Below are 22850 nucleotides of genomic sequence, written 5' to 3' on the forward strand. Positions count from 1 at the left end.
ATCTTTGCCTTCTGATAATCTGATTATTAACTGTCTTGGCATAAGCCTATTCAGATTTATTCTGTTTGGAGTACACTGAGCTTCTTGGATCCGTAATTTTATGTCTTTCATAAGAGATGGAAAATTTTCATTGATTATTTCCTCTATTATTGCTTCTGCCCCTTTTCCCTTCTCTTCTCCTTCTGGGACACCAATGATTTGTACATTCCTGATTTTCATTTTGTCCTTAAGTTCCCAGAGATGTTGTTCGTATTTCTCCATACTCTTCTCTATCTGTTCTTTTGTGTGTAGGCTTTTAGGTGCCTTGTTCTCCAGTTCCTGAGTGTTTTCTTCTGCCTCTTGAGACCTGGTGTTGCGTGTTGCCATTATGTCTTTCATCTCTTGTTTTGTGCCTTTCATTTCCATAGATTCTGCCAGTTGGTTTTTCGAACTTTCAATTTCTACCCTATGTACACCCAGTGTTTTCATTATACGGTTTGTCTCTTTTGCCATATCTTCCCTAAACTTTTTGAATTGACTTAGTATTCGTTGTTTAAATTCCTGTATTTCAGTTGAAGTGTAAGTTTGTTCCTTTGACTGGGACATAACTTCATTTTTCTTAGTGTAAGTTTATAATTTTCTGTTGTTGAAGCATGCTTTCCTTGGTTACCGCAATCAGGTTTTCCCAGACCTAAACAGGCTCCAGTCCCAGAAGGAAGAACTATTCATAATCCAGTTTCCCTGAGTGTGTGTCTCAGAAAATTGGTACACCCTTGTGAGGCCTCGGGTCACTGTGCTTTTCTGCCCAGCAGATGGCACCTGTCAGCCTGTAACTCCAGACTGGTGTAAGGAGGTATGGCTCATGGCTGTTTTCCCCCAGGCTCTGGGGTCTGGTTCTCAATGGAAGGAGGGTAGTAGAGCCGGGCCCTACCTCCTTCCTCTTAGGGAAGATACAGCCCCTAGGGAGAGGTCATTAGCATTTCAATGGTCTCTCTCTGCCTGTGCTATCTCCACCCTTGTCTGAGTCAGAGCACTGGGAACTGAAAATGGCTGAGGCTTTCTCCACTGAGCCAAAACAGGAACAGAAAGTCCCCCTCAGGGTCAGTCCACGACCACCCTCTGGCTCTCCAAGGTCAGTCTTCACCCAAAGCTTCTGTCTGCTTGTTGGGGATTCATAACTTGTATAGAGCAGGCCACACTTGTTAATTAAAACCCCCGTTGGAGCTCTGCTGAGCTATATTTGCTTGCCCCCAGAGAGCTGCTCTCTAGCTCCACAAAGCTTTGCAGCTCAGGCCGTGGGGGGAGGGAGCTTGAAGCTTGGATCTGCAGTTTTTACTTACAGATTTTATCCTGCGATCTCGGGCATCCCTCCCAATTCAGGCTGGTGTATGATGAGTGGATGCTCACGTCTGTCCCCCCAAGTTATTCCAGATTATTTACTAGTTGTTCCTGGTTGGTTATTGTTCCAGGGGGACTAACTAGCTTCCACTCCTCTCTATGTTGCCATCTTAGAGTCTTAAACTGCTAATAGTTCTTATTGGTAGACATCACTATTAACAAAACAATCCAAATCGCTGAAAATAAATTCCACCGCAGAAGTTAATATTTTATGACAAATTCAGTCACTTCTTCAGCTTTTAGAAGAGAATGAAAGCTTTCTACATGTTTAAAAATACAAAACAAAATAAAAATAAAACAAAAAGGGGAATCCCAGTCCTAAAGAAGCCTTGTTCTCAGAGCTTTCCCTGTCAATTTAAATTAATTGCACACCTCATCCTACAACAGGTATGACTAGCTGTAACATTTTTTTTTAAACTTTTAATGCTACCTGAAATAAATGTTTTCCTCTTTCTATGGAAATGAGAGAAAAGTGCAGTAATAACTTTAATTTGGGGAGGAAGGGGCAAATGGTTGTAAAATAGGAACAACATACCTATTGCAGTTTCAGATCTAATCCTAATACATTTAAATCATTACCTGCTTAGTTGTTATCTACAGCCATAAGGGAAAATAAATTATATTCCTTCTTGCAAAGAATCATACAAATAGGCTCATACAAATATCATACAAATTTCCTTGTTATACAGGGGGAAAGAGGAGAAAAAGGTGAAATATATCCAGATGATATTTAAGACAAGCTCCCTTTAGATCACGCTAAAAGTTTATACCATCACTGGAGTTGTATTAGATCTGATCAGAATGAAAAGTTGATTCTTCTATACCTAAACAAGAAAAAGTAATACATTCATACTATATTCATCTCATTTCAAGGAGGCAAACTGTGGTAGACACTGCCAATTCTTACTTTTTTTTTTTTTTTTAATTCTATAAAGGCAAATTAACTTTCCAGGAATAAATGGAAGCAAAACACTGATACTGCAACACCTATAAGGAATTTGTGTAGATTTCAACCCGATAGTAACAACCAAAGTATTCCTTTTAGTAAATAACTGAGGTTTTTATATATGAAACAAAAAAGTCAGATTGCAAAATTTAAGTTTTTAATAGAGGGAAGAAGGATAGATTAAGGATCTTAAACTAAGAATAGATAAACATGGCCCACTGAAGATACATGTATCTGTCTTCACAAAGGTCCTCTAACAATAAGAAGATATCACTGCTGCCAAAAATGCAAGGAGTTGTAGAATAAAATCTACAATATCTTTTTCTTCCTCACCTCTTCTCGGCCTCTTACCCATACACAAAGATGAATACTCAAAGTATATAGTCTTTAGTGCTGTTCATCAAATATTTCTGGCTGACCTCCAGGTTACAAGATAGGATTGCACTTTCTGCCCTTCCTGTGGTTCAGTGAAGCTATGTAACTAATTCTGGGCAGTGCATTGTGCACCAAAGTGACCTATGTTACTTCTGGACCAGAGTATTTATCTGCTGATGAAAGATGTGAAATCTTTCAAAACATTCTTTCACCTGTCGTGTGAAATGATGCCTGCCACATCAGCCTGGGTCCCCAGCTGACCCATGATAAAATATGACATGAACAAGAAATAATATTTTCGTATTACATGCCATAAGATTTTTATTTTTAATTTTACATATACAACAAAATTTCAAAGCATAACCTAGTCTATTCTGACATTAAACTGGTAGCTAGAAGTGGGGTACTGTAACAAAAATAACAAAAACAAAACACTAAAATGTATGCCATTGTCTTGGGGATCAGGCAAGAGACAGCAAGGAAATTTACAGAAACTGGAAAGATGACAATCCAGATTATATAACACAAAAATTCTTGGTAAAAGGCAATTACAATAGCTTGATAAGCAGACGATGTACTTAATAAACCCGTAGTGCTAGGGAAAACGGTAAAAACCCTGTTCATAAAAATGGTGTGTTTGGTTCCCGAGTTTGTTATTACAAGAAAGAAACATATTTTTAAAACTGACCAGTTTCAAGGAGGAGTGAGGAAAGAGAATACAAAAACTGAGGGGCTTGCAAAATTGTAAGGGAAGACTGCATCTTAACCCCAAGCCATAAATTATAAAACTGAGAAGGACTTTGAGCAACAGAGTTGAATTAAGGTTCACAACAAGGGTATGGCCATCATACACACAGATAAGAAATCTGGATTAGTGTCAGAAAAGTAAACGCCTTCAGTTGAACGAAAAATGGTCAGAGGAAAAAAATAGAGTCTAAGGGTATAGCTCTCCCACCAGAAGTCCAATAGGTTTATGGTATCAACATTTTGGAGACAGAAAGACATCTGGTAAAGAATTATGAGTATAGCTATTGGCACAATGAGCTGAATGGAAAACAAACAAACAAACAAACAAACAAACAAAACATGTTAAAAGCTTACAAAGTTGTGCTGCCAACAAGCAAACAAAAATCAAGAGCCCAGATTAAAAAATCTGACTGACTTAAAAGGATGCTTAGGTCTCCAACCTTCTACAGGAAAGAAGTAGGGTATAAAGTTCTTTAGGCCTCAAAGAGCATGCATTTTTCCAATGTCTACTTCAAATGTGGTTAAAGAAGATGATGGGAAAGTATCTCCTAGATATCAATGCCAAGAGTCCCCCCCACCCCTACACACACACACACACACACACACACACACACACACACACACACGGACTGGGGAGTCCCTAGAGGGGAGTGGTCTCAGTGCCTAGTTATTATTATTTATCATACCCGGGGGAAGAGGTTAGGTGGGATTTTTGAATTGCTATGCATCAGGAATTACTCTTTCAGTCTTCCACTATCCAAATGGGAGTGTTTGTTGTGTTTATCCTGTCCCTGTTCTATGACTATATATTGGGGTGGTGGTGGTGGGGAGGGAGGCTTGCTGAAGATGATAAAGATACCATTAACAGATCTTCAGATCCAAAGGAACTACCTCCAGACCAGAGGTAGAGACTAATGGCTTCACCTGGGAATTGTAAGACTTCAAGTGTGATACTGTAATTAGATGGGACTTTTGGCTAGCTTCACTGGGGAAGAGATAAATATATTCTGCTTGTGGGAAAAAAAGTGATCCAATTTTTGGATGATAAAAAGGGCAGATCTGTCATTAGTGCTGTATGCCATTTTTTGTTTTGTTTTTTTTTTATTTTGCCTGATTCAATCAGTTGAAAAGCTTTAAAAGGAGAACTGAAGAAGAAATTCCATCTATGGACAGCAGCTTTAGCAGGTGCTAGAGACTTCCAGCCCCACCCTTCCTGACGGCTTGGCCTTACAGATTTGGGACCTCTCTAGCCAGCCCCTCCAATTGCCTATCCAATTCTTTTTAATAAATTTCTTACTATATATCTCCTTTTGATTCTGTTTTTCTGGTTGAACTCTGATACAAATGCTAACACTACTTTAAAAATGGGTGGAAATTGAGAAGGGATAAGTGGTTTTCACAATACCATGAGCAATCCAGTGATAATGCAAGGAGCAGACCCAGGCTGCCAACATGGAGTCATTTCTGCTATGTCGTCTGTGCTTCCTTTTTTTCTGACTCTGGGCTAAAGGGACAACACAGTGCTAGAAAAATAATTTTGTTATAAAGCCACTAAAATTTGGGAACTGTATGTTCACAGCATAAGCTTGCCTATCCCGTCTGACAAATAAGGGAATCCTTAAATCACTGAATGTTTAAGTCAGAGGCAAGTTTATGAATCACCTAGTTCAAGTCCCTTCTACAGATGATAAAAGTGAGATGTAGAAGTTAAGTGACTTGTCTAATCACATAGTAAGCACCTGGTAGAATCTGATGGAACCATCATTACCCTCATATATTCTAAATTACAGTAGCAGTTATGTTCCTAATCTTGTAAACACAGCTCTACGACAGACTGAACTAGAAACACATGAATAATTTAACCCTAGGCCAATCCTATCACTCAATTCAGTTATAATAATAGAGGCATTAAGCTCCAATGCTGGAGATGCTTGGAGCTTAATCATGTGGAAAGACTAACCAAATAACCACATAAATACAAAGAAGTTTACAACCAGCAATTGCTATGAAACGTATGAGAGCATATAACAAACATATCCTAGTGGGCGGAAACCTAAGGAAGTGACTTTAAACTGAGATCTGAAGGATCAGTGTGAGATTACTAGACTGATGGGTAGGGGAATAATGTTTCAGTACATGGGAATAAACATGAGAAATGATCCTGTGGCTGGAGGGAATATGAGGACTTTGGAGAAACTGAAAAGAGGCAGGCATCAGAATATATAAGGCTATATAAGGCATATGGTATGTATAAGCCATTTTAAGAGCAATGCGAGGTCTTTACAGGTTTTTAACAAGATAGTGACACAAGATTTCAGAGTTTTCAAAGGAGCACTGGTTGCAGTAAAAATACTGGGGAAGGCAGCAATTGTAGACCTGGAAAGACTAACCAGGAAGCTACAGAAATCTAGGCAAGAAAGACAGTACCTTGAATTAGGGAGGTGGCAAATGGAGATATCATCTGAAATAATAAAATAATATCAGCAAGATCTGATGACAGAATGGATTTGCTATTTAAACACTATTATACTGAAATATTTATTCAGGGTATGTTTTAACTCTTACTAGCTTATCTAAACCCTCATCCCAGTTCTCTAATTTCTCCACTGTGAGACACAGTAAACCCAATTACATTAAACTGCCTGAAAAGGACAGCATAATACTAATTTGTTATGGCTAGCTAACAAAGGAAGAGAATGTATATTACTAAGATGCCTCACCAACAGGCTCCAGCAATCCTTTTGGAAGACACACATATATTAGGAATGAGTAGTCACCTTGTTTCATGTCATTTCATTTAAAGCTAAATATGTATTATTTTCCAGCTGATGAGGCAGAGTGTTTAATGAAAACCTTCTGGATCTGTCTCTTAGAGATCCCAAACGTTTTTATTCAAATAGATTTATTACAGAAAGGATTTAAGGTAGCTGAACCCTGAAATAAAGGGATATTGTTAATAGTTATTGCTTTCTTGATAGTGATACAAAGTATCAGATATCCCTGAGAAATCAGAAGTTAGGTACAACTGAAAAATTTTACAAGAAAAAAATCCAGTCATAAAACTATAAAGACCAAGAAAAAATGTTATCTTACCATAGGTATTTCTTTATTCTGTCCCAACTTCAAAACCAACAAAAAAGTTTGTTCCAGCACTACAAAAGTTAGAAGTCATTTCTGAAATCATATTTTTTTCAACAAAATCGGAGCAAAAAAGTCACAAAAGAAGAAATAAAACTCAGTGATGTTTTAAAATAGTGTATGAAAAACAAAAGTCAAAGGAATCAAGGAATAGCTTTTTATACAAGTAGATTCTACAATTATTTCCTGGTATATGGAAAATGAATGTTATTTTGTTGTACCTGAACTGATTGCATTACAAGGGAAAAATTCAAAAAGGAAAAAAATTCATACAGAATTCTCATATAGTGTTAAGATGACAATGATAGATGAAAGGGAAACTTCAAGGTAGGTAATAAAAAGATAACTGCAACCAAAATCTTGATTTTTTAAAAACTTTCAGATCAGAGAAGAATATAAAAAATTTAAAATTTAATAGATTTTGAGTTTACATATATTTTTATTAATTTACTTCAATGGGGAAGAAACAAAAGATGACTTTTCAGGATCTAATGCCAGAAGTTGAATTACATGGTTTTATTGGACTCAGTGATAACATACATAAAATAATTTGTTTTCTAAAACTTCAGGCACTGTGACAGGAAACAGACAGGGTTAAGTCAAGGAAGGCTTCATAAGCATTGACAGCAAACAGGGTTTGCTGAGTGGATGTGGGCAAGGGAAAGGCATTTGGGGTCAAAAGGAGTAGTATAAACAAAGGCAGAGGTGTGAAACAGCATGGCCCACTGAGAGAACATTAAGCAGTTCTTCACCGAGCAGGAGGATGTGGTAACCAGCCTCCAAAATGGAGCCCAATGATCCCTGCCTCTTGGTATTAGCACCCTTGGGTAGTTCCCTCCCATACTGTACCAGGGCTGCTCTGTGTGACTACTTGCATATGGCAGAAATGATAATATGTTACTTCCAAGATCAAGGTATAAAAGACAATAGCTTCTGTCTTGGGTGCTCTCTCACTCACTTGTGTGGGATCTCTCTTAGATCACTCGCTTTTGGGGAGCCAAATGTCATGTTTGAGGATACTCAGCCAATGGAGAGGCCTACATGATGAGAAACAGAGGTCTCTGGCCAACAATGTGATTGAGTGTGGAAGCAAATTCTCCAGCTGAAATGACTATACTCTAACCAATAACCTTTCTGCAGACCTTGAGCCAGAACCACACAGTAAAGCCACTTTCAGACTCCTGAACCTCAAAAAACTTTAAGATAATAAATGCTTGTTTTAAGCTACTAAGTTTTGGATAATTAAGTATGCAGTAATAGATAACAAATCATATGTTGGTACTGAGCAACCCACCACCGCCACAACAAAATTTCTAAAATATGTTGGAATGGTTTTGGAATCAGACCATGGACTTTGAAGAGACTATCAGTGAAAGTCTAAAGTGACTTCAAAGAGCTGTTAATAAAAGCCACACGGTGTTTGATAAGGCTGCAGATGAGGGCAGAAAAGTGACGTAAATGTCACCTTTAGTTATAAAAAGTAGAAAATTTACCCAATGAAGTGGATGATTTAGCTAAAAAGACTCAACCAGAGAGCTGAAAGTGCCACCTTTTTTTTTCTTGCTATATACAGTAAAAAATGCAAAGAAACTAAATGCAGTACTGTTAAACAAAAGGGAGCCAGGAATTGATGGTTTTGAAAATTCTCAGCCTTTCCAGATGGCAAACAGCACTAAACTTTAGAAACAGCTTCTAAGCAAAGATCAAATCCAGGGTGCTGCAGAAAAACAGGGTCCAAAGACTAAGCCAAGGAAGCGAATATTAGATCTTTTGTTAAAACTTTAGAAAGATAAAATATGGGCCCAGAGCACTCTTCAGTCCAACAAAAGGCCCACTAAGACATTTACATGTTTCACAGATCCTCTCAATTAAACAACAGGGCTTTCAGGAAGCTTAAGGGTATCATTTCTCAGCAGAAGTTCCAGGTAGTAAAGGGCTCCTCACTCAGAGATTCATGAGTATGGCTTCTAACCGTTCTATTGACCCCAATAAAATTCACAGAAGACCAACAAACTTTTTAAAAGAAATATACATGCAGAAACATTGCCAGTTTGAATTCAAAGGGACAGAGAAAGTACAAAATGAAAGGATACCTTCAGATCTCCCAAATTCTGGCAGCAGTGATCTAAGAAAACTGCTCAGGTACAAGCATACTTTTCATGAAAAAGGAAGGGTCAGTCAGAGGGCAGAACCAAAAGTCCAAAGGACAAAGATGAGAGTCACAGGTGAATTATGCCCAGCAATTGAAACCCAAACAAGGAACTTGCAACATCTGACTGACTGGATTTCAGAATTGATATGTGCCAGGGACTCCCTTTTGTATAGGAATATTTTATGGCAATTATCCTATTCCTGGCCCAATATTGTACATTGGGTACATGTGTGCATATGGGAGAAAAGATATGTCCCTCCATTTCACAGGTTGAGAAGAACTGTAACTGGAAAAACTATACTTAAGGAACTATATCCCAGAAACCTCAACAGTACCTGGATGTCATTTAGATGAGATTCTGGACTTCTGAGCTAGTAGTGAAACAGGATGAGACTTTTGGGACCTTGGGAGAAGATGAGTTGAGTTCATTTTGCTTATGGGAAGGATGTGAATTACTGGGGCCAGAGGAGGACCAGTGATTCTCTGCCTCTTAGTACTCACAGTCCGTGTAAAGTATCCTCCTACATTTTAATTTTCTAGGGTTGGTCTGTATGACCAATAGCATGACAGAAGTGATGGTATGTTATTTCTGAAATTAGTTCATAAAAGACTGTGTTTTCTGCCTTGAGTGTTCTCTCTTTCATGCACTCTTTTGAATAATTTGCCATGGTGGAAGCCAGATGCCATTTTATGAGGACAACGAGACAGCCAATGGAGAAGCCGATGGGATCAGGTGCAGAGGCCTCCAGCTTGTGAGTAACTGAGACTTGCTAACGGCTATGTGAATGAACTTGGAAGTGGATACTCGAGACTCGGTCACACCTGGAGAAGACTGCAGCCCCAGCCAAGAGCTTTGGTGCAATGTCACTGAAGACCCTGAGCCAGTACCACCCAGCTGTTTCCAGATTCCTAGCCCTCAGAAACAGAGATAATGTTGTTTTAAGCTGCTCATTTTTGGGTAATTTGTTACAAAGCAATAAATAACACAGGGCTTTAAGACAGTAAAGGCCAAATCATGAAAGGCCTGGTACACCTTCCATTAAGGAGTTTTTGCATTTTATTCTACCAAAATAGGGAACAATTTAAGAATGTTAAATAGCAAAATAAAAATAAAGACTCACATTTTAGAAAGATCATCCTGAAAACTTTGACGGAGTCATAGCTTTGAAAACTAGAAATAGGGAGACCAGTTAAGAAGCAATTATAAACCTTTCTTAGTAAAATAGCACGTAAAACAATCCATTTGAGTTGACTTTCTTGTCTACTTAAGGCCTTATTTTTTTTTTTTGATACCTGGCTTATTATTGTACATTATGTCATAAATACAACTGGATGTGTATGAAAACCAGCACCCACTACAATTTGCTATAATGGAAATTTGATGTTTTTTAACTGACTTAAGAAAACATACACTTCTAGCTTTCAAATATTTAAAATGAAAACTAAAGTAAGTTAGAAAGATCTGAGTACTTATTACATATAAGGCACTGTGCCATACACTTTACACAGGTCTCATTTAACTTTTACACCATACTTAGAGACTTGGGGTAAGCGGCATTTCTTTCCCTTCTAACCCAGTTTAAAAGGTCTATCATAATGCTCTACCTCACAGATTGTTTTTTTCCCTCATCCCTCTCTTTCTCCTTCATACTTTCTGGGAAAACCTCAGTCCTAGATTAACTCTACTATCTACCTACTTTGTGCTTAAATTCAAGTTGAAAGCTATTGCATTCAACTGCCCAAATGAGCTGACTGGACTCACTTTAAATGATCACAAGTATTATGCCTTCACCAAGTCCATCAATCCTACTACATTTCTCTACTAAATTAGCTTTCCCATACATATCTTCATCTCTCTTAAAGCGTCTCCACACTCTCACTCTCAGGTGATGACCTTATCTGGTAAATCACAGAGAAAATAGAATCACAGGATAAACTACCGCATCAGCTTCCCATTACCAACTCTACCAACTGACCTGCATCTTTTTCATATTTGCCTTTACTTCTAAAATGGAAAAAGATTTCTGTTTTAATTAGTGACCAACCCTCCATGTGTGAGCATGATGGCATCTCCTCTCTTTCTACTCAAGGACTTTGCTCTTAAATATTATTTCCTGTCTTTCCTGGATGAATTTCACTTTTTAAAGGTCATTCCAACTATTCTTCTAATTCTAATAACTTTCTTTTTATTTACGATAGTGGTTCTAGCATTTTTGTCTACTAATTCTATTATCTGGGTCATTTCTAGATCTCCTTGATTAATTTTTTTCTCCTAGTTATGGGTCATACTCTCCAGTTTCTTTGCATGCCCGGTAATTTCTGACTGGATGCCAAATACTGTGAGTATTATGTTGTAGAATCTTTTAGTATTAGGTTAAATTTGGGGCTTTTTTCTGGGATGTAGTTTAATCACTTGAAATTTGTTTGACCCTTTGAGGCTAGTTTTTAATCTTTTGTTAGGGAAAGCCAGAACAACCTTTAGTCTAGGGCTAATTTGCCACTCCTGAGGCAATAACCCTTCTAAGAGCACTGAAGGCCCTTGTATTAGGAGGCTTTTTCCCTAGGGGGACGCAATATACTCCCAGCTCTGTGTGAGCTCCCAGAATTGTTCCTCCCTACGTCTTTCCAGTTGCTACCACAGGACCTCAACCCCAACCTCCCCAGCATCGGTAGTTTCCTCTGTACATGCTCAGATCAGTTTTCAGCCAGAGACTCAAGGGGATCACTCTGGGGAGCTCTTTCTGTACAGCTCTGGTATTCTGTCCTAAAACCACTTCAGCCTTCCCAAACTCTCAACTTGGTTTCTTCAACTCAGTGTGGCTGCCAGGCTCGGTTGGGATTCCTACTCCATATGCTGCAGCATGGAAACTTTCTCTCGAGTGCCAGCTGGGTCAATCTTCAGGCTTATCTTATTTGCTTCCCTCATTTGGGTCTGCTGGAACTTTGAAAACCTCATTTTTCAATGAAATAAGTTGTTGTTCTTGCAGCCCCCCTCTAGATATTTCTGCTCCTTTTGATAACAGAGCTATGAAGAGTTGTCTATACTTGTTATGTCCCACCTTTTCATCTTCCATTATTTATTCCTACTCCAATTGGCCTTTCCTTCCTACCACTCCATGAAACAGGCTAATGGCAATACACATGTAATCAAATTAAATGGCCACTTCCCCCTACTCACCTTGTTTTCTCAGTGGACATCGTTAACCAATTTCCCTACTTTTTGGGACACTTTTATTCTGCTTTTCATCCTACCTCTCTGGCCTGCTCCTTCCCAACCTCTTTAATAGCTCCTCTTCTACCTGAGCCCCAAGACAGTTTTAAATACCACCTATATGCCAATGACTTCCAAAGTTTAGACCTCCAGCACAAACTACTCTAATATACTACATTCTCACATATCCAATTAAATTTGGATTAATAAAGAGCCATTTCAAACTGAACAAATTTGCCCTTTTCAACCCCCACCCATCACCCAATATCCCTACCTTAGGAAGTAGCCCTTTCATTTATTCATCCAGCTGCTCAAGCTAAAAATCAGGGGTTCATTCTTTGTTCTTCACACCTCCCCTAATCTAGTACATTCAAATTCACCAACAAGTTCTGTTGGCTGTACCTTCTCAATAAACCTCAAATCCATTCATTTCACTGTCTTCAATAGTAACACTCCAGTTAAAGCCACCATGGACTCTCCCTCTTACTCCTTAAGACTTATGCTCCACATGATAGCCAGAATAATCTCGGAGGAAAAAAAAGTTAGAAGATGTCAATCCCTTGCCTGAAACTCTCTAATGGCTTATATGTCATTTCAAAACAATGCAAACTCCTTACAGTGGCCTTCGATACCTTACCTGATCTGGACCTGCTGACTCCCTCTGGGTCCTTATCTCATACTACTTAACCCTGTGTTTTTGCTCTAGCCGTACTGGCCTTCTTTCTGTTCCCACCTCAGGCCCTCTGTGCCTGCAGGTCCATCGGCCTGCTATATTCTTCATCTAGAGTTTCATAGGGCTGCCTCAGTCCCATCATTCGAGTTTCAGGTCAAATGTTCTCTCTTCAGAGAGGCCTTCCTTGACCATCTCTCCAAATAAAACTTGATCCTCCTTCCACCTGAAATTCGCTATTACCTTGTTCCACTGACACATAAGAATTGTCATAATATTGCTTTTGTTTGTTTGTTTTTCATTTCTGTCGACTTTTCCCATTAGAATTCTGCCATTCAATTAAACAAATATAACACTTTTTGTTAGGCACTAAATGCAGATGCTAAAGACACATCAGTGAACAAAGCAGAAAGCAATTCCTGCCATCATAGCGCCTACATTCTAGAATGTAAGATCTATGAAAAAAGGAACCTATCTTGCTTACTGTTGTATCACAGGGCCTATAACAATTCCTGGCTCAAAGCAAACACACAATATTTGCTATAAAAGAAATAATAATGGATGTATCCATTTTGTTTTCAGTCTTTGTACTATGTACCTAATCTCAAAAATCTCCATTTGGCTGTTAGAACAATGATCAAATTCTTGCATTAGACTTCAAAATAGCAATATGTATATTTTGTTCCACCTTCAGACTCTATTACCCAGCAAACACATATTTGCAACCGTCACTGCAATTCTGGCTCTAAACTCAAATTTTCATAAAATAAAAGCATTCTATGACTACTGCACCCATTTATATCCTTTAGAACTTGGCTCATCTTGAACTCCTGCCAAACTGGAACCAATCATCCATGCACCCAAACGACCTTTAATTCTGTGTAAATGTTTACATAACATACAAATCAAGTCATTCATTAGTTCAAGATTTAATGACTTCTCTATAAATACAAAAAATACAGAAACGATACTTAAATATATTGCTAACATAAAATACTCATTTAGTAAGGGAAGAAAACTTGGACACGCACATGGTGCCAGAGGCTGGACTAAGACTTAGGTCTACTAACTCCCGAGTTTGATGCTTTTCCCAATTAATAATTACCTAAATTTAAAGACAGTTTTTCACAACTGTATCATACAATTCTTTAACACATCTAACACTTTCAAACCAGACAATTCCAAACATGAGGGATTGAATGAGTGTAGGTAGCTTTTGAACGCCAACAAGGAAAGCCCTTCTAAACACGCAATTAGTGTTTGATGACAATGAAATACATTTTTATAGCGTTTTTACCTATACTGCCTTATTCACTCCTCAGAGCTACCTTGTAAGATTGGTCAGAAGACTGTTATCGCTATTTAACATGAAAATACTAACGTTCATTCACAGGTTAAATAATTTGTAAAGGCCACAAAACCAAGGGGCATTTTCTCAAAGGATTTACAAGTGCTATTTGTGATTCTAAATTATCAAAATAATTCACCCCAATATACAAAAATACTTGCTATACTGAGGAAAAAAAAAATCAACCAAAATGACTTGCTTTAATAATCTATTGCAAAATTTAGCAAGCTATGTAACAATGCGTATCCATAGCTGAACCAAACATTTAAAACATATCTCCATTACAGCAAATAACTGAGGAAGGTCTTTACCTTTTAAAGAACGATGTCCCCATTTCACCAATGCTACAACTCAAATATTATGTCAGAGCAGATTTACTAAGTACAGCTGTTGGTTTGTTCATTTTTTATTTTTTAATCCATCTATTACAGTGGCTGGTGGATGAAATTCACTTCATATATTTAAAGGTGCAAAACTGGGTATCCATTATGTTTAAAATACTGTAATAGCTCAAAATCACTACCTATAACCATAGGTTTTAAGTTAATAAACTAGATCAAAAAAGATCTGCCACAATTTATAAATGTGTTGAAGACTAAAATATAGACCTCAAGTAATTCATTGAAAACAGTTCTAGAAAGTTGTTTAAAGCATTCAAATTACTTCATTTTTTCATTGATTTTCCCTACTTGAGATTTATTCTCCTATAAAAGTTATTTTAGCCTATCAATGTAAGTTTTACTTTAAGAGTCCAAAAACGCACTTTACAAGGAAAAAGATACACTTTGGTTCTGTCTCTAAGACTATTTCATACTTTATCACTTCTGCACTTAAGAGATCCACAGTTCATTTTATTCCCAAATTATGATATAGAACTCTCATTTCCTTGTAGGTTCTCTAAGTAAAATCACAAACTAAACCATCATTGCCTTTTAAAATGCCACCCTCTGGTTTTAAACTAGTTTTAACTAACTACTGATAACAATTATGTACTCTTAACTTTTCAAGAAAATTGATTTATAAATGTAGTCAGAATCCACACCTCCATATATACAAATGGACCTCTTGCTATTACCTAATAAATGCTTAAAAAAATGGCCTTAGATATATATAACTGCCATGTTTCATTATCATTGTCACTAAAGAACAATTATGTAGAATGTAAAATATAAAACTAAAACCCAGTCTGTTTTTAATAAAAATTAGGAATGGATGGTTTAATATTTAATCCTACCCATAAATTCATCAGCTTTTAAACACAGCTTTTTATCTTGTGTTTACAAGTTTAAGCTGCCTTATATTTTCATGGTCCTTGTAATTAAGTCTTGTTGATTAATGGAAAGAAAATATAGTTCAGCACAAATTCCACTGCTACTGCTCACAAAGCACCCACTGCTTATACAATGGATACATAAGTCCATTCGTTTTTATTATTTTATAAGAAAATGAAGTGTGAGTAAAAATGGTACTATTCCAAAATTTTAAATAAACAACACACTGAAACAAAAGTTAACATTTAGGTGCCCAGAAACTTAAGTTTTCAAGAGGCTCCTTATGTAGTTACAAGTCCTCAGTGTCTTCTTGGATTGTCTATAAGCTTGAATTTTTCACTCATCCTCCTTCTATTAAGCCTATTTAACAAATACCATACTGAGACAAATCCAAAATGACTCAGTTTGAAATCTCTAGGACAGCAGATCTTAATGTTGAGCTTTCTGCTCCAGCCCATTACTAATACTTTAGAGAAGTTAATGACAACTATGAAGCTTCTCCCTAGAAAAATACATCATGAAATTTTATATGCTTATCGTTGGAATTCAACAACTTCCAGAATCGTTTACAAGTATCTCTCAGAACCCCAGCTTAGAAACTCCTACTCTAAAATATCTTGAGCAGGGTAGAACATTGAAATTAGATTTTATTTTTGCTTCTCAATTATCTCTGATTTTATCCAGACTGTTTGCTATCTAACGCCTAAGTTCCAAATACCCTCCAGTCATTTCTAATACAAATTATCTTTAAAAACTAAACTTTACTTCCACTATAATTTGAGGCCTCCCACGCTTGTCTACTTCTAATACAGTGGACAGAATGGAGAAATCTAGATTGTTTTTTTATAGCTCCCAAATAGAAGGGCTAAAAATCCTGGTTTGCAAAAGAAAAAACAAAAAAAAAACTTGATTTCTTTCAAAAAATGAGAAATCAAACATTTAAACTTATCACTAGAAGTGACTTAAACTTTATTTTATAAAAAAGCAAAACTAAAAGTTCTTTTACAGTTTTGAAAATGTAGTGCTTAACCATTTTTTTCTCATATCAAAGAAATGCACAGTATTTTCTATCTACGTTCCCCCCCCCCAATAAAAGCAAAAAACACCAGTCTACTTTATAAATGGTCTTTAAAACTGAGGTGTTGGGTCATGATGGCTGGACTCTACTTCTAACAGTCTCAAAGTGGCTACCAGTATGATAGAGCATCATTAACATTTTAATCACATCAAATATCTTATCCAAACCTTTCTTCTGTTACCTGGACTAGTTGTCTCTATCCTTTATAAACAGAGCCACACACCCTAAACACCCCAGTGAAAGTTTAACCAGGTAGCTCCAATTTGCTAAATACCACTTTTTTAAAACCACCTTTTTCAGAATGTCTATTCTTAAGAAGTATCCATAAAGAACTGTAACTTAACATCAAGTTCCAACTTTAACCAGAATAAGTCAATAAAACCAATTAGCATTACTAATTTTTTATAAGCTACCCTTTCAATTAAATGTGAAGCTATGTCACTAAACTTAGTATTTGAATGCTCCTAACTTTTAAATATTTGTCCCTTTTTTTAAAACCCCCAAACAGGACTCATTTACTTCATATTTAGAGCTGATAATTTATTACTTCCCTATGATTTGAAAATTACTTCTATAATTCAGTAAATAAAAAATTCACCATTCTTTTTTTTTTTTTTTTTTTGATTTAGCAAGTCACAATATACTACGATGTACAAATTCAGACTTTTACTCCCAAACATCTATGACTCGCTGAAGTCCTTCAATTTTAATCATCTGGAGTAATTTTTAAATTCATTACAATAAAAAAAGACTGACAACTAAAGTTGTTCACTCTTTAGCTGTTACTGTTTTTAATAAACTCCAAAGCTGAGAAAAGCTTCAATTTCCACCTACAAATTCATTTTTTTGCGGGGTGTTGGGGCCTGCTACTTAAAATTGTTTTTCGCAAAAACTAAGAGGTATGCCTAACTAGGCCAAGGTGTTTAGTTTGTATTATTAAAATGGCTGAACAGAAGTACTTATAGTACTTTTCCATGTTAAGACCCAGATTTTACCCAGGTTTACCACAGAAACATAACAGGGTAATAATTACTAGGTATATTTCACATGACAATTTTGCAGATGCATTCTGATCCTGAAATGCTTGATTAATAAGTTGGAGTATAAGAAACTGCCCTAATCCAAATCTGCCTCATCTCTCACAACTAACATAGGATTATTTACTTTTTCTATATTAGGTACTCAATTCAGGCTCTAGGTCACTGAGACCCAAGATACAGCATTAACTAATGTGTCAAAGACAAGTTTGTTTTAACCTCTCTTCTTCGTAAGAAACAAAAAATGCTTCAACAAATTATCAAAAGTTACCTTTATTTATGCTTAGCCTACATTTTCAATACTGAAGACACACTAGTTTCAATATTGTTATTTATATGGTCTACTACCAGCATGAACCACAGGATTGCAGAGCAGCTTGTTTGTTTACCTGGTACTTTTTACACCCCTGTTAAGTTCACTGTCTATTCTTAAGGTCTATGCTTCACTGATCATAGATAGTTTTGGTTGGATGTGAACTGAAAGTCTACACACATGATTTAAAAAAAAAATCCCTATATCCCTCATATTACAGGGACTCCACATGCTGCAATCTAATGAAATCCAGTGCACTATAAAATGTCAAAGTTATTTCAGTGACCAAAAATTTTATCTGTAAATTTAATAAGCATTGATGTTGAGCTTAGCTCTGACTTTAAGTGGTAGCTCTTGGGACTGTTCAAAGTATTAACAGAAGCAAAGACAATTTCTAAATTGCACTGTGGTGTTACCTTGTTTTAATCAAGGCTCTCCCCTTGGCTGCAAAACAAGAACTAGACATTAATTTCCAAGGTTGTGTAATACCAAAACCCCAACTTCAAAGTATTATCTGCAAAACTTTCAAACAGAAACAAAAATAAAACCAAAAGACAAGATTCTGCGTCACAAGTATTTTAATTTTTAAAAACAAATCACTTGTTTAAAAATAAACAAATGGCACCATTCTACTCTAAAGTTGATACAAATAAAAAATTAAGAGATACTGTCTCATAGACAAGGTGCTGAAAGTCAGTACTACACTAGACAATCAACTACTACATGCACTTAGCTTAGCTGTAAAATTAATGACACTCCTCTCAAAAGTAACATTCAACTGTCACAACTATTGTACTTTGAAAGGTTAAACAACCCAAACAGTTTAAAAAGTTTTATTTTCAAAAACATTACAGAGTATAATTACTACATTTAAAATTCTTACAGTACCAAGGAGAAGTATTACAGTACAATTTTCCACAACAAAAATTGTAGCACACAAATCCACGCGACTCCATGACTTCCTTGAACTGTCAATACACTGCACCCTGTCTTAGTGGCTGTACCTGAAAACCAAGGTATGCAATTCCTTAGGATTAGTAGTCATCAAGTTACACTGTCAAGGATCTGGGGGAAATGAGAGGAAGATTCTATTATCCTTGTGTCTGAACCCAATTTACACAACAAGGTAAAGCCACAGCTATGATAAAACGTCTATTAGCTGTAAACAGTCATTTACATTCTGAAACCCACCCGATCTAGATATTTCAATATTAAGACTATCAATGCATTAAACTTTAGTTCAATTGTGGATGAGAAAAGACCTTCTTTCTAAATTTAGAGCTATATAATCGGGTCTTTTCTCCCCCCACCTTGAGACCAGAAAGCAGAACTTAAATTTTACAGAAGAAAAAACTATTAAAGTTATAGGCTTTAAACTACAGCCACGTACTCCAAACAACTCTGCAATGTATTCTCAAGGCTCAAAGAAAAAGTCAGAGATAATAGTTAATTACCCTCCGACTAACTAGCACTGGGGAGGGAAAGGATGGATGCAAAAGTCCCAGAAAGAGGATACTGCGAACCATTCTAATCTATGAAAGTCGTCCGGGCGAACACGCAGTACCCTAGACATTCCGTTCCAAAGAGGGGCAGAAATAAGCCTTCGAGACCTGCAGTCAACAGGACATGCCCCCTCCGAGACTCCACGTGGGGGCTGCATGCAGCTCAGTATGCTGTCCCCACCCCTGGGAATCCGTATCGCCCCACAGCACCGACGAGCGCTCTCGGGCGCCGACAGCGGCGCAGAGGCCGCGGTGACCCTGGAGCGCCACCCAGTGGCCGGCGGAGGGCCTGCAGGCCGGTCGTCCCGCTCCGCGCCGGGCCCACCGCACCCCGCTGCGCAGCCCGCTCCCCTCGCCGGATGCACAAGGCCCAGCCCAAGAACTAAAGACCACAAAATGGCTGCCGGCGGCTTCGTCACGTGACCCCTTTGTGCCTTTCGGGTCCCCAAACTCCGCGGGACCCGGGTACCAGTGGCCAGGGTCGACGGGTGGCCTCAGAGGAGGCCCCACCGGGCCGCGGCGGCCGGGGGTCGAGGCCGGGGAGGGCGGGGTAAAGGCCCCGCCGGCGACTGAGAGTCGACGGGGAAGAGAAGATGGCGGCCATTTTGTGTGGGAATGCTGCTCCGTCGCCGCCGCAGGCAGCACAGGGAGCGGGGCCTGGCGGTGGGTCGGACAGGGGAGTTAACACGTACCGACTCCTCTTCCTTCTCCATTCCGGTGGGCATCTGCGGCACGGCCCGGTTTATCGAGGCGTATTCGTGCAGGTCGGGCAGATCCTCACAGCGGAAAACCGGCAGCGGCTTCGAGGCGTCTAGCGCCCGCGCCCGAAACGACAGTTTACTCATCTCAGGCGCAGCAGATACCTCTCCGCTCTGGGGAAACGGCCCCGGCCAGCGGGATCATGGAGAACCGGGGGTTCGGTCCCCACTCGCCTACCGCTGCCAGGGACTTGAGGGGCGGAGCGCAGAACCCGCTGTCCAGGCACTAACACCAGCCCGGAGGGTGGGAGTCTGTGCCGCTCCGCTCCGCTCTCTCTCTTCAATACGCCATGGCCAACATGGCGGACATTAAAACTCCACTGTGCGCTCTTCAGCCAACCCCAGCCATTCCCCACACTGCATCGCGCAGCGGCGCGGGCACGCGGGCGGGGGGGGGCGCGGGCTCGAGGCCGGCGCCGGCACGGAGCGCGCGTCCCGCCAACCCCCGGCTCCCGCGGGCCTCGCTCCCCGCGCCGCGCTGCTCAGGCCCCCGCCCTCCGCCGGTGGGGCGCGGCGCTCAGGATCCTATGGCCGACTTCTTGGACCCCCTCTCCCTGTCGCGCACACGCTCACTTTCTCACGCTCGCTCCCTCCGACCGCTCTTTTCTGAGAGGCGAAGGAAGGTGCAGGGAAACTATTTCCACCCGCCCTCGGGCCTCTCGAAAGGCAGCGGGGAGAGAGTAGCGGGGCGGCCGCGTTGGCTCGGCTCGCTCCCTGCGGCTCATACCGAGGGCTCGGGCACCTGCCATCCCGAGCGGCGCGAGGGGCGGGGGAGGAGGGTGACGCCGGGGCTGCCAACGCCACCTGCGGCGGGACCTGTGACAGGCGTTCCCGAGGTGGTGCGCACCGATGGCCAATTCATGGGCGAACGCATAGCCTAGTTACCACGGGGTTTTAGCTCTCTAAGACAAAAATACAAACAAAATTAGGAGCAGAATGTTACTCTGGTGAACTTTTGCCAGCAATTATTATTTTTACATCTAATGAAACTTTGGATTCTGTTATTTGATAGGCGACACATAAAATCATAGGTCCATTTCCCTCCCGCTGGGCTTTTACTTCAAAGTATTTTTTTTAATCCTGTATTTTTTATCTACCTACATTAACTCTTCTATTGTAATTGTTGCAAAGAGAATTGGATACTGTAACCTGCAGGGAAACAATTTAAAGCAAGACCTATTTCAGAGTTTAAGAGCCTATGCTTTAAACTCAGCTCATGATTTTGTACTGAAAAGAAAATGTTTCTGCAACCTAGTCATGGATTTACTTACCATATGTTCAATATATTTATAACTGAGCCATATACAGACCTGCAGTGCTTCTGCCACCCCACTCCACCCCCAAGGAAAACAAGGGAAACCTGAATTATTGGAAGAGATTTAGGTGGATGTAATAAGTTGCTGACATTTGATATGTTACACAGGAAAATGAGTGTCCAAAGAACTCTCATCAATGTAATTTTTTAAAATCTGAAAGAATGTTTGGGTGTCTTTAATGAGTTTGGCAACAAATTTTCAAATGTTCACCAAGATAACAAAAGTATTTTTTTTAGTCTGCCCCCGCCTCGCGCGGGGGGTGGGGGGGACTACATAATAAAAATAGCCAGTGTTCTTAAATATTAGGTTGGATATAAACTATTAGCTTAGGGCACATAAGCAAACTGCTATCTTCCAAGTTGGTTTAGCTATACTCCATGGGGTGGGGATAAGTCAAGGAGAGGCACAGATTGCAGTTCTCCAAAATTATGCTAAAACTCGAATCCTGACAACTGTAAGGCAGAGGGACTTTCACCCACATTTCCTATACCAAGACTATGCATTTATTCATTCTATGAGCAAACAGTGAGCCCTCACTGCCTTCCAAGTGTGCTGCTGATTTCTCAGCACCCAGAGGGGCTCCTGGAGAAAGGACCCGTGAATGACAATTGCCACACAGAGCGGTAAGTTGCTATGATGAAATCCAGGCTATTGTTGGAACAAGCAGGAGTGGCCCCCAACCCATGGGTTGTAGCTATAATGAAAGCAGTCAGGGAACGCTTTTCGGAGATGTTGCAAAAAACAAACAGACAAACAAACAACAAAGAAAAACAAAAAAACCTAAGGGAAAAAAGGTATCTTAGGCAGGAGAGCAGCGGCTGCAAAGGCTAAGAGCCCTGAGAAACTCAGCATGGCACATTCTGGGACCTTCAAGAATTGCCAGCTCCACTGTGGAATATGACACCTATTTAGCAAGATTTAACAGTTCAGAAAATACTGGCTGAAATGAGTATAATAGTCCTTTCTAGCCTAGAATATGAGATTCCTTGAATCCCAGTAGTAAAATTTGTGACTGAGGGACCTAAGACTTAATAGAACAAAGTAGGGTCTAAAGTCATGAATGAACCAAGGAAACAAATTTCTTTTACCTTCATTAAACAGCCTATGGATAATATTTTCCACATTCTACATTAGTGACAATGATCACTGCACAAGTTTTCTAAGAAACTCTAGAATTGCTCTCCGTGACAGGTTTATGGAGATGCTTACAAATTCTTCAGCTTGCTTTTTTTTTTGCAGCTAATATACTAAAGAGATGTCTTTTTTTTTTTTCTGCATCAGTTCTCCATCCAGCTCCTCAATGCCCTGGATTTCTACCTCTCAGGTTCTACTGGGTTCTCAAGGACCCAAAGGTTGAAGTCCAAGGCCTTCATATTCAATTCACTTCCCTCCTTCCTAAGGGGCAGGAGTGCAGAAATAAAGTACAGATTTAATTTTCTTCAGCTTCCTTTATCTCACCAAAAGGTTTTTTGCAAAAATGACTACTCCTGCAATGTCTTTAACTTTCTTTCCTATTCCTAATCTTTTTTTCTAAATATCAACAAAAGTAATGTGAAATTCTCAACATTGCAAAAATATATACTAAACATACATAGTGTGTGTGTGTGTGTG

At 39.1% G+C, this 22850-nt stretch overlaps 1 protein-coding gene across 3 annotated transcripts in view; it reads right to left on the reverse strand.

The window, feature by feature from the left end:
- EPC1 (enhancer of polycomb homolog 1) overlaps nt 1-22850 on the reverse strand; it is an 89546-nt gene that overhangs the window by 46823 nt on the left and 19873 nt on the right. Inside the window, exon 1 of one of the 3 annotated variants that reach the window (XM_037835584.1) lies at nt 19858-21220. The exons of 1 other annotated variant lie outside the window; for it this stretch is intronic. In XM_037835584.1, the coding sequence (XP_037691512.1) occupies nt 19858-20010 (153 nt within the window). In that variant the 5' untranslated portion in view covers nt 20011-21220. Of the gene's footprint in view, nt 1-19857; nt 21221-22850 lie in introns of those variants that run through there. One more of the 3 variants, XM_037835586.1, reaches the window with a different exon arrangement.

This window comes from Choloepus didactylus, chromosome 5, assembly GCF_015220235.1.
Source record: "Choloepus didactylus isolate mChoDid1 chromosome 5, mChoDid1.pri, whole genome shotgun sequence".
NCBI lineage: Eukaryota > Metazoa > Chordata > Mammalia > Pilosa > Megalonychidae > Choloepus > Choloepus didactylus.